At 38.6% G+C, this 16,747-nt stretch overlaps 1 protein-coding gene across 1 annotated transcript in view; it reads right to left on the bottom strand.

Moving 5' to 3' along the window:
- The window catches only part of LOC149770911 (E3 ubiquitin-protein ligase rnf213-alpha-like), a 512,819-nt gene that overhangs the window by 123,094 nt on the left and 372,978 nt on the right, over positions 1-16,747 (bottom strand). The window contains exon 51 of the mRNA XM_089948996.1: positions 1,899-2,025. Coding sequence (XP_089805122.1) covers positions 1,899-2,025 — 127 coding nt within the window. The remainder of the gene's footprint in view (positions 1-1,898; positions 2,026-16,747) is intronic.

Genomic DNA, 16,747 nt, shown 5'->3' with positions numbered 1-16,747 from the left:
AAAGCTGATGGATGGACAGACAGACTGAGACCATTTCAATGTTCCCTTGCCTTAGCAGTGGAGGACAAAGAGATTTCATACAAAATAATGGGGAACATGATTTAAGCTGTTGTGGCTTTTGTCAAAGTTTTATTTCTCATCTTAAATCACAGTATTTGACACTACTCTGTGACCACAGAGTTCTCAGTGCTTCACTGACTCAGAGGGATTTGTTGAGGTAATGAATGCTGGTGAGACACTAAGCACAAGTCGAATGATTTGTCAAAGTAAATTTATTTACTTATCTTCAGAAAATAATCTTGGTTCTTTATTTCAATCCTCATTTTAAATAACAGTATTACATCTTCTTTGTGACCATGCAGTGATCAATACTTCACTGTCGAGTTTTCAAAGTAATCTGCCCTGGCTAAAGCTTTGATATACTAAACATAATTATAATGCATTGTCCAGTTGTCAGGGAATATTTTAACTCTGATACTGGCATATATTTCAGAGGGGCCAGTCCAAGAAAGCATAACTACTGGACCTGAACTTTCACATAACATTTTGTGTTCAATTTTGAATCTCAATGAATAGACACCTTTCCCTCAATAAATTGCACAAATGCTTATAATGTGGGTTCAGGCATGGATCCATTTTTTCTCCCCAAGAAAATATCTCCAAAATTGGCCCATATTTGTTGTACATGAAGAAATTTTCAATTGAAACATGTAAATAAAACTTTGATATACTACTTGCTTTTATTGTTGATGCCTGGAAATTTGAATCAACATCATGAAATGTACAACTTTTAATAAGTCATATATTGTTACATTTTCTGTACAATTAAAAATTATCAGGGCACTATAAATAACAATACTGATGAAGTTTCAATCCATGAAAATGTCAGTAATGCCAATTTAAGGCTGCACTTTTAAGAAATAATTACCAATTAAATAAATTCTGTCAAGTGAAATTTGTATTATTATCTTTAAGTTCAGTTTCAGTGTTATGATTATAAATGCAATTTTGCTCTTTTGTATTCAAATTTGAAAAACATCAATCTACTGTCACAGTTGTGACAACTTTTCATTTTTGTGAGAACCTAATTAAGTGCTGACTGTTTTGATCTCTGATTTGCAGAAGTGTTTGTTTTATTTTAAAAAGAATTAAAAGTTGACCTGCTTTGTATTATCCCATTAATCATATCTTTTGCATCCAATCACATAAAGGAGATAGAATTATAAAAAGCTACGGGGCAAGCAAATCATCCTGCACAAGAGCTAGTGGTCATGGTAGTGTGTCAAGTTAGCTCGTTTCAAAATGACCAATCAAACACCACTATAAATATTATTACACATGTAATTAAGTATTTAACATTGATCATTGGTTATCTACAAATATGATCATGGATAGCAAAGGAAGCAAGCAAAAGGAGTATTTGGTGCATGGAAAACTTTGTTTCACAGATACAGTTCATTATGGAAAAGTGTAACAAACTCTTGTTCATCCTAGAATTTTGTGCCCAGATAAACTGTGTACTGATTTGAATCTATTAAGCTGATTAGGAGTCCCTACATAGGTGTTATGCAACCTTGGGCATCCAAAATACCTCAAAGAGGCAGAGTCCTTTGTTCTTAACTTAGTTAATACCAGAGGCATAATAGGGGTTCTTATACATTCAATGTTGGGAACCTTGACATGCTGACAGTAAATTCAAAGGATGCTAGTGAACCAGTCAGATAAAGTAGACTAGAGGGCTAAAAACTAAGGGGGTGGGGCAGAGTCTAAAATGTAAGCAGGAGAGCTGAGCATTCATAGGAGATTTCATTGAATTCGGCAGTGCACTAAAGAATTCGGAGGATACTCTGAACTAAGACACAGTTTATTTCATGTCCTTTACTGGTATATTTTCTCACCTCCAGGCATTGTACTACAAGCTGCCACAGTTGTACCATGTGTGCTTCTATGTCTATGTCATCTTCACCAATCACAACATGTGCCTGACTGAAGTATTTCTCCAGGTTAGAGTGCACCTTCTCCTCACTGTAAAATAATGGGTATATTCATAGACAGGGGAATTCAACCATATGAAAAACATCAGTAATGTTGAATAATTCCTTTCAAAACAAGAATGTTAAACAGATGGATTAGACACAGACTGGATCAGGCTTATTAAGGATAATAAAGATTGGGTAGGCAATTCTCCTGTCAGCAGCAATGCATTGTGTTGTCCAATATGCTTGCCTTTTCTAATACACATTTTTGAAAACTCCTGTTTGGAAAGGGGGGGGGGGGCAAAATAAGTAATGATATATCCAGGTTCAAAAGTCTGCACTATCCTCGTTGGTACCTGTAATTTAATTCACTTTTGTGTTCTGTTGTTAGTATGATCCATTCAACCAGACACTTGCATACTACATTTTGCACAGGGAAGAAATGCATCTTAAGCACTGTAGTAACTAGACATCGAAAAAGGAATGGCAGGTGCAGGATACTTTGCTGACAAGACATTTTGTTGAATACTTCAGACAACAACCAAACCCAGAAGACAAAAGATTTAATGATCGAGTGATGAGAAGCTAAATATTGAAAGAAAATGTCCAACAATATGACGAATTGCATTTTTTAGGAGTAAATATGTCTATAAGTCGATCAGTTATTCTGCACCAGTTTTGTGTATCTTCATCACCTTCAACAGCCAATAAAACGTTTTACCTGTTTCATAAATGATAAATGTCATTTTTATATACATTTTTTTTAAATAGTGTTTATCAAATCAGGTTCTTCATAATGTCAGTTATCAGAATTCTCAGAGTTGCTGGTTACAAAGGTAAACACCAGATACATAGTCTGATCTATGTGTCCTTGGGGTTTTACTTATCATGTTTCATTGATGTGTGAATGTCTATTCAAGGTCAAATTACAATAATAATAATAAATAATAATAATAAAAATAATAATAACAATAATATTAATGACATTTTGTTGAGAAGGTAACTCAATAAGTTACAGGAGGTAATCCACCTTGAGGCCTTCTTTTATGTACAATATATAGAGCATGTATGTGATAACAATTTGACTTAACAACTAAAGATTTGAGTTTTTCTGTAAATCAAGTTTTAAGCTTGTAACACATAAACAAGCATCAGTGAGCACAAAATTCATCTGTGAAAAAGATGTATAAGCAGAGAAAAGCAGGAGGTATTTATGTTACTCAGAATGGTTTGACTGTTTTTAGATTTCATCCATTGTGACATTGAATATGAAAAGAAGAAATGTATGAGCTTGCTTTATGTCATTGGAAACGTTGTTCCATACCAGTGGACCAGTATATTGAAAACTCTTTTCAAACAATTTCTTCTTTGGCCTTGGTATGATGTAATTTTTACTTCTTATGGACCTTAAATTTGGAGCATCTCTTTGGTGAAAAATATTGCTTAGGTAGACAGGAATGGCTTTTCTAGACACTTTATATATAAATTTACCCATTCTAAAGAATATCCTTTCATTTATTGATACATTTTATATAATTCATTGTGTCCTGAGAATCGTCTATACATTGATCATGCCATTTTTGGAGTCTTCAAAGTTTTGGTATGTTTCAACTAAATGCATCATCCCAAATTACATTACAATGGTCCAGATATGGCTGAATATAACTTTAATAAAAGACAACCCTATACTGAAAAGGAATGAATGTTCTGATTTTTATAAGTATCTAAAGGTAAGAATTAACCTTGTTTTGAAACATGTCTAATTTTAATGTGAACTGACTGAGCTAGATTCTTATCTACAAATACACCAAGAATTTTCTCATGAGAGGTCATGATATCAAATAGAACTTAGAGTTTGTCTCTATCTAGCCTTGGTTTTTTCTCTTTACTGCTTTGTTGTAAGTAGTAGGGCTATTACCTGTATTTATATTTAAACTGTTTTCTTGGCACCATAGTTAAGTTTGTCAAGAGTTTCTGTAAGTTATTTTCAGGTTCAGCTTTATTTGAAATTTGAACCCCTCTCCTGAGGATAATTTTCAGAAACAGTGCTACAGACCTTAATTCTATTATTTCTATCTTTCAAAAAATTGGAGACGAAGTACAATAGGTACTCAGCCCCTTAGACCCTGGTTAAATATGCCATTCATTATGTCATACTTCTGGACTGCCCAGGTGGCCTAGTGGTTAAAGCATCTGCCTTGGATGCGAGAGGTTGCAGGTTCGAACCCCAGCAAAGTCATACCAAAGGCTTATAAAAATGGTGCTAACAGCTGCCTTGCTATGTGCTCAGCACTACTATTAGGATTAGTTGGCCTGGTGTCAGGATAATGTGACTGGGTGGGGAATCATTATAAACTGCCACATTGCAGACATTATAGCAATATGACTGAACATTTTTAAAGGTACGTTAAAAATCCAAATCACACAACCACACACACACACGCACACACACACACACACACACACACACACACACACACACACACACACACACACACACACACACACACACACACACACACACACACACACACACACATCATACTTAAATAGTGTTATGACTCCATGGTCATAAGCTAAGTAACAAAATGAAGCTAAACCAAATTTTGTAAAAACTTAACAAATAATTTAATTATAGTCATAAAATAAAAATATATGTGAAACTTATAGTATTATCAATTGCATCCAAAATAATCCTAATAAAGTTCTATTCAAGTCCAAAAGAATCAAATGTTCTGAGTGAGTTTCAAATCCTACTAATGTACAAATCTACCAACAGTGCTGATGTATCAAAATGGCATTGTCCAGAACAAAATGCACAATAGTCCTAGAATAATATTTTAGTCCAATAAGCACTTTCTAGTTTGACTGAATAATCCAAATATATGTTTCCTCTCAAATAATATCTAAATACAACATAAATATGTCTGTAGACTTGATGTTACAACAGGAACACAATAAGAATGATAAAATTGTCCAACCAACAGGCATAAGAGGCAAAATATGCATATTGCATGTCCTCATACTTGACAAATTGCAAATATCCAACATAATAAAAGAACCCATATTACCTAACCTATCCAATGGGAAATAACTTAATTCTTCTAAGAACCCATATTACCACCAACCTGTTCAAGTTTAGCTGTTCAGCGGCTTTTGAGTGGAAATCATTTAAAGGCTTTTCTATTTTTAGTAATATTTGAAGGCAAACTGCCATCATTTGTAAAAATTTAACATGCTTCATGCAAGGATGCTTTCATTCAAAACTGATCCAAGTCTGTCAGGCAGTTTTTGAGAAGTTGTTTAAAGACTTTTCTACAACTTGTAATGGGAATCATATCTGATGGCAGACTGGTATAATTTGTACAAACATTAAAGTCCTTCATGCCATGATGCTCTCAGGTAAATTTTGTCAAAACTGGTCTGGTGGATTTTGAGAAGTTAATTGTGGATAGACACATAATGATGCACAAAATATGACTGATGTAAGGTCATACCATGAGCACATCTGAACTTATGACCAGACAAGATAATAAACATTTTCATTTAACCCTTTAGCTGCCACATATATGTGTCAACCTGTAAATAGCTCCTCAACCCCAGTGCTGCATATATGCAGTGTCAATAACACTTGCTGAGTCCACATAGATGCATGTATGCTTATAATCCAGCATTACTTGAAATCCCACCTCTACGTTAACTGAACAATGACTGGCTGAAAGTACCAAAGTTTACGTATTTTCGATCATCATAACCAATGAGAGGACTGTATGCTCAACAATTTGATACAAGTTTGAAACCTGGTCGGCTAAATTTATACACACAAGAAGGGCTTTTCCACACCTGATGAAACACGTGTAGTTGAGGCAAAGATGGATTCCGATTCAGATAGGAGTGAGTTTTAAGGGTTTAATAATGCAAGCAATATAGAAGAATTTCATGGATCAATCTTAGAAACTGGATCAAATACTGAAGTTAGTCCAGTTTCAAGACCAGATGCATGTGATTTTGAATCAGACAATAAGAGGGCCATAGTCTCACTTGTACAATGGAGCAATGACATCACCGTGTTTGAGATTAATGATTTTGACCCTGATGTTGGTTCAACTAATGAGCTTGGAGCACTAATGAATGAAAAAGGTTGTTTTTTTTTAAAGTTTTCTCCTGAATTTCTGGTGGAAAAACTTTTTAAAGATACAAAGGACTATGCCAAGAAAATGAGAGACCAAAAGCAAAACCCAAATGGTATCATACCAGCATCATAGAGAGCAAATCTGCATTGTCAGGAGCATTATGCAGATACCCAAATACATTTATGTGTGGATAATTAATATTTTGAGAGGTTCGATTCTCAACTTCATAATAAGAGTTTATTTCATTCATAGTTTATAGGTACATATGTAAATACTGGATTTATTTTGTTTTCATTCAAAACAGTTTACATGACTGTGAGTTCTTGTATGATGGGATGTAGCAGTATGTCAAGGTGGAAATATGAGACACTATACAAGGGAAGCTGTTTTTATTTCATTGAAATCCATCAATAATGAATGAAATAATGAAAATAAATCTTAACCATGTTTTTACTGTCAGTTTTTGCAGCTAGCCATGATTATGCTCTAGTATTCAGCCTAGCAACCAGCCTCAGAGGTCTCAGTAGCTAATAATGGTAACACTCAGCAACAACCCTTGAAAATTGTAGCCATGAGTAACTCACAATTTGTTATGACAACTCACTAGCCAAAGACTGCCAACAATGGGTGTGTGTGGGTGTGTGACAGGGACAAGGGGAGGACGACGACAACTATCAACACCAAATATATAATAGGTACATGTAAACAAAAAAAAGTGACATTACATATCTGTTTTTGTTTTAATAATTATAAATACTCTGGTTTTATTACTTCTTTTTTAACATAATAATTGCAGTTTTTATAAAAACATTTTACCTAACCTATAAATGAGCCACTGCAAGCTCGTGCTTATGTCTGCCCATGTGATGTTTGCCTGGAGCTGTGAAGTACCAATTATTTAGAATTTATTCTTAATAGCTATAGGACACACAGTACTAATTATACGGATGAACTGTGAACCAGTCTAGAAATGGGTGAAGAAATAATAGAGTATTTATGGGTTTGGTGTTCCATAATTGGTTAATAATGAAAATTAAAATTTTAGTAACAATATCTTTTGAGAGTTTATCCTATATGCAATTTTAAAAAAATATAGACAAATTTCTACGGATGCAATTTTAGCATTCTTACAGGCTTGACTCAGGAATACTCAATAATGAAAGTAGCACCTGATTCATTTGGTGCAGAATCAATAACATGTTTTAAGCACATGTATGTAAACAAAATGCCACGGGTCATATGGTGTTCTCCACACATAAGCTTGCACCAAGGTTAGATGTGCATGGAGAATTATAGGTCTCATCATCAGCACCCAGAAATTTTAAGTTATTGAATTTTGAATATGATAGTGTTTCCATATGTTTACTATTGGAGTTGAATTAGTACTGTGTGTCCTATATTAAATATCACTGTAAATAATAATTAATAATCCAAACACAGGATACCCAGTGAAGTGGGGCATGAATTAAAGACATTGTGAACACAAAATTGAAAAGAATGAACTTAAACAAAGCACATGGAAACTAACACACACCATGTGACACCAACGTGATGTCTGTGCGGGACAGGGTGCTTGCTGCTGATGCAATTGACCCTTCTGAATCCAAATTGATCCAAATATTGCCAGGTTACTTCTGAACAGATGTGCAGCTGACAATATGCTGAAAGGGGTGGGTATGTATGCACCGAATATGCCTTTATGCATACCTCTTGCTCACGCATGGCACGCATTCAAGATGTATAAGTACATTATTATTGTTATTCTAATTATATGTTCTTGGCAATCGTGACTCTGGTTTAAACTGAAAATGTTGGTCAAATTTATTGCCAGTAAATAGATTATTTTTTTAAAAAGTAAATAGAAGATCACGATTTTTTATCACCGTATGATAGCCTACTAGTTATTTTCTGAGCTCACAAATGACATTTTTCCACTCACAAATTGCGAGCTTGTGAATGGAATTTTTGAGGGTTGCACTGCTCAGCAACATTTAGGCCGCACAACAGCTGTTGTGGTTAAAGTACTTTTCATCAGCGAGATAAAAACCTACTCCAATAGGTCATACAATGTGATTTTTGGGCAGGTAAAACTAACTTTAATGATGAAATACTTACCTGTTGCTACTGCATAGCTAGTGCTTTTCCATGCAGAAAATACCTGACTGAATGATGCAAATTCCATCCTCCCATTTGGGTGAATCAGAATCTTCCAAAACTTGGAATCACCCTGCACGACAGCCACATACATCTCTGGCATGCATGAAAGATCCTCTTCATATATTTTAGGGAACAGTGGGACATCAGTGTAGAGAGGGAGGAGGGAATCTGGTAATAGCAACATGTAAAATTTCATCATTAAAATTAGTTTTACTATTCCAAAAATCTATATTTTATTATCAACAACACCCCATCTTTTGCTATTGCTGAATTTATCAGTTTGGCAGGAAGTCTGATGATCCAAAAACTAGAATAAAAAAACCCCACACAGAACAGTAACCATCACAGAAGAGCAGGAGACTGCTGTGGGATGGCATCCACATGGGCCACATTTTGAGCAATGATGACTGGGCCCAGTGAGAAAATGCCTTTGCTCATTTGGGCTAATGAGCAAATGGAAAGGGAGGAGAAAGAAATGTGAGAGTGCCATAATGGGGCTCTCATCATATCCTCTAAAGATGAATGAGTTAGATAGGCCCATGAGGCAGCAATAGAATGAACCTCATGGGCTTTAATTTTCATACAGGACAAGTCCCTATCAGTAAGGGATTGGCATGCTCTCTTGATAGTTAATGCAATCCACCTAGAAATGTTTGAAGCTGAAATATCAGTTGAACCTTTCATGAATAGGAAAAGATGTTTCCTACCTTTCCTTCTCCCATTAGAGGCTGTCAAGTACATATAAAGTGCCCTAACTGGACATAAAAATCTATCTTGGTCATCACCAGCACAGATACTACTGTGATTAGGGATATCAATCAAGACCCAATCAACTGAAGAATGCTGGCTTTCTGCTATAAAAAATAACTGGCTGGCAAAGGAGAGAAACTGACTCATAATTCCCACTGAACTTGATACAGCCCTGCATTATGGAGAGGGAATAGAGCTAGATCCTCCATCTCACAGATGCTAATGCAAGTAAGAAAACTATCTTGAGGGTAAAATATTCAAAGGACCCTTCAAACAAAGGTTCATATTGGGATTTATTAACCACAAAACACAAGAGAGATTCTATTTAGGCATTAGAGAATGAGACACTGGTCTCTCCAATTCGAAATACCTGACCAGGGCTGCTAAGTGAGACTCTGTCCACATGGCATGGCCTTTTGAAAACTTTATTGTCTTGGAAAGGGCTGCTTGACAGTCCTTAAAAGAAGAAACCAAGCAATGTTTCTCTTCAAAAAGGAAGAGAAGAAACTCAGCCATTTCACTCAAAGAGGGACAGCTAGGACTGGCCTCTTTTCTACTACACAAGTGACAAAAGTTTCTCCATTTGGCATCATTTACCTTAGATTCTGATCTCCTGGATTGAATGAAGCACTTAGCAATTTTGTTTGAAAACATTTCTTTGCAGAGAGATCATTTGTGTGGAGAATCTATGACCTGTTGTGCAGAAGAGAGCCTATGGACTGTGACAGAAAGTCCCTACTGTGAAGTAAGGTCCTGGGATGGTCCACCAACATATATAGAAGATCACTGAACCATGATTGCTGGGGCCACAGACAGACTTTCAAAATAAGCCGAGCCATGGAGCATCTGACTTTGTGAAGGACCTGCAGGATCATCTCGAAGTGTGGGAGGGCATAAGCAAACAGATGATCCCACCTCAGGCTGAAGGCATCCACTACCCAGGATCTCCAGTAGGGGACTGCGGAAACATAAAGGGCAGCTTATTGTTCAGCTTGGTGGCCAAAAGATCCACCAAGGGTGTTCACCAAAGATGAAACAGGGAGTCTGCTAAGGTTTAGTGCAGAGACGGTTCTGTAAGAGCTATTTTCCCTTTCCTTGAAAGACTGCCAAAATGTTCTCCATGCTGGGAATGTGGAACATTTGAAGGAATATTTCTTCTGAAGCTGCCCAGCAAAGGAGGTTCCAAACCTCCATGTAGATAGAAGGTGCATATGTGCCTCCTTGCCTCCTGAGGTACTCTACCAATAGATGTGTTGTCATCAGGGACCGTCACACAATTACCTCTTATTTGCTGGAAGCACCAATTGATATTGTCCTCCTTTCCAAATTGTTGACTTGGAGGGCAGATTCTTCCTGAGACCATCAGACCCTACAGCTCTAGATTAGCAGCTCAGCATGAATCTGACATGTCTGCAAATAGGTAAGAGTGGGGTCTGGTGGTGGTGGGGGGGATGGAGCATAGAGGTTCTGCCCACCAATTTAAATCATGGTGGAAATCCCAACCCAGAGAAATTGCAGCAATTAATGGGTTCCTGTGCAGTTTCCAAGCTGCTAAAAGCAGAAACTATTGCAGACAATTGAAGCCAGTCATGGGGAACCAGGTCTGTGGCTGTATTCAAGGTCCCTGGCTGAGAGAAATAAAGATGAGCTGACAACTCTTGTCTTTACTCTGTCTGTTAGAAAATTCATCCCCATGTAAATGAAATCTTGAGATGGATTTACCTTGTTCCCTATGTACCAACAGTGAGACAGGTCTAGTCTGAAAAAAATCTATACTGCTATTGTGGAACAACCAATTGTTGAAATATTGGAGGATTGGGATATCCAATGACCTTACATGAGTTGCAACTACCACCATGAATCTGGTTAAAGCTCTGGGTGCGGAGGCTAGGCAAACAGCAGGGCTGAGAATTGGAAGATCACCTCATCCAAACATAATCTGAGGTACTTCCTGTGTGGAGGAAAGATACACATCCTGAAGATCGATGGAGACTGCCAAATTGTCAGGTCTTATGGCATCCTTTACTGAGGCTGTGGGCTCCATCTTGAGTGGCTTCTCAAGCAGAAATTTGTTCAGAGGAAAGGTTGATAATTAGAGTAGACTTTCCCCATGGGCATCAGGTAAATCTGGAAATAGAAGGCTGGATATTGGCATTTTAATATCCTCTCTATTGCACCCTTCCAAAAAAGGGAATGAACATCTTCCTTTAACTGGACCAGATTTAACTGGTGGAAGCAAATGGGGTACCTTACTTGACTCTAGAGGGCGATCCCAGAACTGAAGCTAGTAACCATCTCTTATGATTAAAGGACCCAACCATCAAACATTATTACTTACTTAAAGCCTGTGAAAAGTGGTTTATTTTGGTGCCAACCGGGAACCAAAGGAAGAGGTATAGTATGGCTGTGTGTCCTTGTCCTTAAAAAAGGGAAAAGGGTATGCGAACTTCCCCAGGCCTTTGTGGCATGCCCTTTTAGACCACACCTGCCAAAGGGGAGCTCTAAAATAGGGCTGCTGCTTTCACTGTGACTACACAGCCCTGAGAGCAATCAGGATGATTCTATTTCTTGGTTGGTTTTGAAGAGCCAGAAATGGATGTAAGGGACTGGTGTTGTTGGTCTGTCATATCCTGAGTAGCAAATGAGCCCTCAGAAGAACGTTTCAGCCTCCAGGGGAAAGCCCTCAGAAGGTTCTTACTAGTAAGGCCATGGAAGAGTCCAGTTCCAGATCCCTGTGGAGGTGGAGAAGCTCTGCTGACAAGGCTATGGGCAAAGAAAACACATGCCTTTAAGTTTTTGCCACTGCTTCCAACAACTGATGGAGAGCCATTGGCAACAGTTTCCTCCTTCAACATGCTAAATGAGGCTGCTGAAAAAAAGTTCAGCATATGAGGCTATGGTCACTATTTAGCTAGACTTTTGTTCTAATGTTTCCAGTGTTTTCACTGGCAGGTGAGCCAAGGTCCCCATAGAAATACCCACTTGCGCTGCATCATCATCCAAGGTGGGAATTTTAGTGGGCCAGGAAGGAGTATGAACCTTGTAGCTGGTAACAGCTACCAAAGGTCATTATGTGGCAAGAGGTACAGACAACCTCCTACATTGTCTAGGAAAGGAATGGTCATTGCTAAACCTTTGAGAAAGCTTTTTAATTGTAACTGAGTGAGGAAGAAGCAAGAGATTTGGTTGAGAATTTGACCCAAAAAGTTTCTCCGAACTTTAAAGATATTTGGAGTCACTATAACCTGAAGGTTTGGGACACAGATCATTGGACAAGATGCAGTAAACCTCATTCACTGCTTTATCAAATGACCAGGGTTCCTCCTCCTCTGCCTCATTAATCAAAGGTTGAGAAAGGGCGGGGGACCCAATACTTATCTCTGTACTGTATGAGCTCTGACAACCCATGGCTGGTGCCTGGTGCCCAGTGCTCAAACCACAGTGACTGGTGCCTGGCACCCAATATCTGGTACCCTATGACTGGTCACTTTGAGGGTGACTCAAATCTGTAGTAATAGTCATATTCAGATCTGATAGATTTAGATCTGAGCACTCCATTCCTCAGGGGACTGGATCACGTCACCATCAACAGGTCCCTTGGACTGAAAGAGTGCTGCTCCTCCTTTACAGGGGAGTTCAACTCACAATCAGTACTTACTGAGCTGTGGTTCAGTAGAGGGTGCTGCTCTTCCCTAGCAGAGGCAGGTTGCAAGTCATTCTCTGCATTTCTGGACATGAGAGAGTGCCACCTCCCCCCGAGGGGAGAGTGCAACTTGTTCTTTATCCTTGTGGAATAGAGAGTGTACTGCTCCTCCCTCTTGGATGGGCACAACTTGATCTCTTCCCTCATGGAATGGGGATGGTGTGACACTTTCCAACCATTTATTACTTCCCTTGGGAAGGTGTCCACTAATTCTAGGAGTCTCCAAGGAGACTTGGGTGATCTTTCTCAAAGACCCTAGGGACTAAGACAAGAATACCTTCTTCCTCACTTGGTAGGTTTGTCAACTCACAGCGAGATCCCACATCTTGTCTGACCAAAGTCTACAAAATGGACAGCTCTCTGTCCTTGTACATTGTGTAATGGATAAATAAGTTAGGTGTGTGTCCCATGGAGATTTCTTGTAGCCACACTTACCCACACCTTGCTTAGACATTGTTCCTGAAATAAAGATGCTGAAAGAAGATTTGATATACAAAATATTCTAAGTAGGTTAAGCATGGACTAAGTCTATGCGAATCTAATTTATTCAGTGAAAAGATATCTAACAAGAGTGTTTAACTAAGAATAAATGGCAAACATAGGAAGCAATACTAAGCTTTCAGGAAAGTAAAAGTAATAATTAAGTCAACAAGCTTACCATGTATAAAAATGACATAATGCACAATACAGGTAAAGTGAATAAAATGATTGGCCAGCAAGTCTGCAGACTGCAAAATGTAAGGATTATAAGTATTAAAATAAATTACCTACCCTTGCAGCTTAGATAATGTTATTTCAATGCAAATAAAACAACCAATCTGAAATACTAACACCATCAGAAGGGAACAATAAAATGCCAAGACATACACCACATTATGAAGTAAGTCTAAAAAATCTCTCATGAGAGCTTAAGTAAACAGTGATCATTGCAAATTAGCCTAATGGGATCCCCCATACCAGTCTTCAAAGGACTTAACAGATCACCCTATCTATCATCGGCCAATTAATATGTGAAAGTGTTTTTTTTTATATACCTGACCACCTTACCTTTTAACTGCTTCTATGGCAATTAGCCATATAAACTGCACCAAGGATAGTTTTACACGAGCTTTAAGCAGGACTTTTTACTGTTCATATATAGATGTTATTGGCATATACTGAGATAGTGGTTTTATTGTTTTTTCTTCTAAGATTACTGAAGATCACGATTTCAAAAACAGGTCCATGCCAGAGGGTTTGGGAGTAAAAAATTGTGTTTAAAGGGTGACACATTGTTGTACGACAGGTAGGCTAGGTACAAATCTGAACCAACTGCTGAGCTCTGGAAGAATTTAAGTGTATTGGAAACTGCATCTTTATAGCACTTGATATTGGATGCTGATTCTGTTCTTGAAAAGAACGAAAGGAAATCAGCAATTAAATTTTCAGAGGGACTGCTAGGATCCACTGTTTCCTACTGCACCAATCAAAACAGATTCACAACCTGACATCATTGACCTTGGATGTTAATGCTCTCTTAGCCTGAATGATGCAACTGGCAACCTGACCCAAAAACTAGTTCTGGTGGATAGAACTGTCTTGGATTAGTCAAGCATGAATGTGGAAAATGTGTAGGTTGTCATATAGGAGGCAGCCCTCATGTTGTGACTGAAGATCTCTCCTGTAAGGTAGAGACCCAGGTTGATCTGTCGACAGGCGTAGAAGATCACTTAATCATGATCATTGGGGTCATAAGTTCTGATGTTTTACAGAACTTGAGATAGCAGTTGGAAAGGTGGGATGGCATATGCATATGCATACAGATGACCCCACTGGAAATAATCCATCCACTCCCCATGTTCTATGGTCCAGAACTGGAGAGACATAAAAAGGCAATTTACTGTTGAGCCTGGATACAAGTCCACCAGAGGCTTTCCCCAAAATGAGGAAAAGGGCTTGATTACAGAGTGGTGAAGAGTTAATTCCATGAGGACTGCTTTGGCTTACAATGACATACTATCTGATAAATCATTCTTTTTCCCTGGAATGTTGCAAATTTAGAAATTGATGTTCTCTGAGGCAGCCACCCGGAGAAGGTTCCAGACCTCCACACAAAGAGAATGGGACACTGACCCCTTACTTTGTCAATGTACCCTTGCAATGCTAGAAACAGAACTTTCATTTCTAGGCTGTTAATGTGGACGGACGACTCATCCCAAGTCCAATGACCCTGGAGAATTACACCCTCTGATCCTAAATCTGCAACCCAACCTGAATCTGATGTGTCTGTGAACAGATATGAGTGATTTTCTGGTACAAGTATGGAGACCCCAATCAGATATGTGTCCAGATTCATCCACCAGCACAAATGGTGATGAAAATCTTGTCCTAGAGGAATCGGAGCTGAGAATCTCTGTATGCTTACTACTTTGTGAGAAGGATTAACTGTAGAAGGCGCATATGGAGAGATGCTAAGGTAACCAGATCAGCAGCAGTGTTCAAGTTTCCCAATAAGGATAGGTAGCAGATAATCATGTTTTTACTCTATCTGATCCAGTGGAACCCAGACTCATCCTCATGTAAATGAAATCCTGAGGATGGACAAAAGACCTGAGTTACTGTGAACCAACGGTGGAACAGGTGCTAATGAAGGGACTGAACCTGAACATTTTTGATTAGCCAGTCACTGATATACTGGAGAACTGGGGTCACCAGTATTCTGAGGTAAGAGGACACTATTCCCATAACTTGGGTGAAGAGTCTGGGTGCAGAAGCAATTCATAATGACAGTGCTGAGTTTAAATATTTCCTGCTTCAAGCAAAACCAGAGACATTTTTGATGTGGAGGAAAAATAAGAATGTGCAAACAGGTATCCTGAAAGTCAATGGATACTGCCTAATCTGATGGATGCGTTGCATTCTGGATTGAGGAAGTGGTTTCCATCTAGAAATGTTCCACCAGAAGAAACCAGCTTAATGGGGAAAGTTTAATCACAATACAAAATTTCCCACTTTACATGGAGACCAGGAAGATTCAGCAGGAGAATGTGGAAGAGTTATCATTCAGGACTCTCTTAACTGCCTCTTTCCACAAAAGGGTGTGTACCTCTTCCTTAATTTGACCAAACTGGACAAATGAAAGAACATGGGAGTCCATGATAGAAGGGTTTGTTCCTGAAACTGAAATCAGCAACCATCGCTCAGTGTAGAAAGGATCCACACATCATCTATGATGCTTGACCAAGTCTTGTGAAAAAAGGCCTTGACAAGCAATTATAGGGACATTTGGAAGAGGAATGCATGGCAGGAGAGGGTACAAGTCCCTAGGGTAATCCCCCTTCCCATCCTTGGGAAACAAAGGTGGGTTGAAGAACTTCCTCCTTGGTGCTCTTTGGCAACTTCCACACTGAGGAAACAGCTGACAAGGAGTAAGTCTCTTTTGAGGTTGTGCATTGGACTGAGGCTGCATCTATCTGAAGACTTTAGAGGGTGGCCTTTGGGGTGATTTGCATTAGGTTGACTGCAATGGACCATGAGCAGTTGTGAATGATCCATGTTGACGATTCTTCAAATCTTGTGAAACCACAGTGGGGACAATTCCTCTGAAGAGGGTCTTGGCTTCAAACAAAGCAGTCCTTAGGTCTTTATGTATGGTTAAGAAAGGCTGTTGAGGAATCCAGTACATTGTCAAGGTAGATGTTTAAAAGATCTGCCGATATAGCCATTATAACAGAAAGTGAATGCCTGGATGTCTTGGTCACAACTTCCTGCATGCAGCTGTGTAGAGTGGCCTCCTTCAGCATACTAAATGAAGTAGCAGAGAAGATGTCAGCATGGGAAGCTATGGTGACAAAAAAACTGGACTTTCTGCTCAATAGTTTCAACTGTTTTAATGGGAAGGTGTGCCCAGGCTCCATTTGTAATACCCACTTGGGATGCACCTGTGTCCAACTAAGGAGGTCTAATGGGACATTTCAGGGAATTTATCTGGTGACCACAGACAGAGACAATAGATCACAAGGTAAAGTGAGGAAGAGACCACCCTATGC

The sequence above is a fragment of the Sinohyriopsis cumingii genome, unplaced genomic scaffold, assembly GCF_028554795.1.
Source record: "Sinohyriopsis cumingii isolate HCF-2022 unplaced genomic scaffold, ASM2855479v2 utg002226l, whole genome shotgun sequence".
In the NCBI taxonomy this organism is placed as follows: domain Eukaryota; kingdom Metazoa; phylum Mollusca; class Bivalvia; order Unionida; family Unionidae; genus Sinohyriopsis; species Sinohyriopsis cumingii.
The sequence above is the reverse complement of the archived record's forward strand: the minus strand, read 5'-3'. Positions and strand labels throughout refer to the sequence as shown.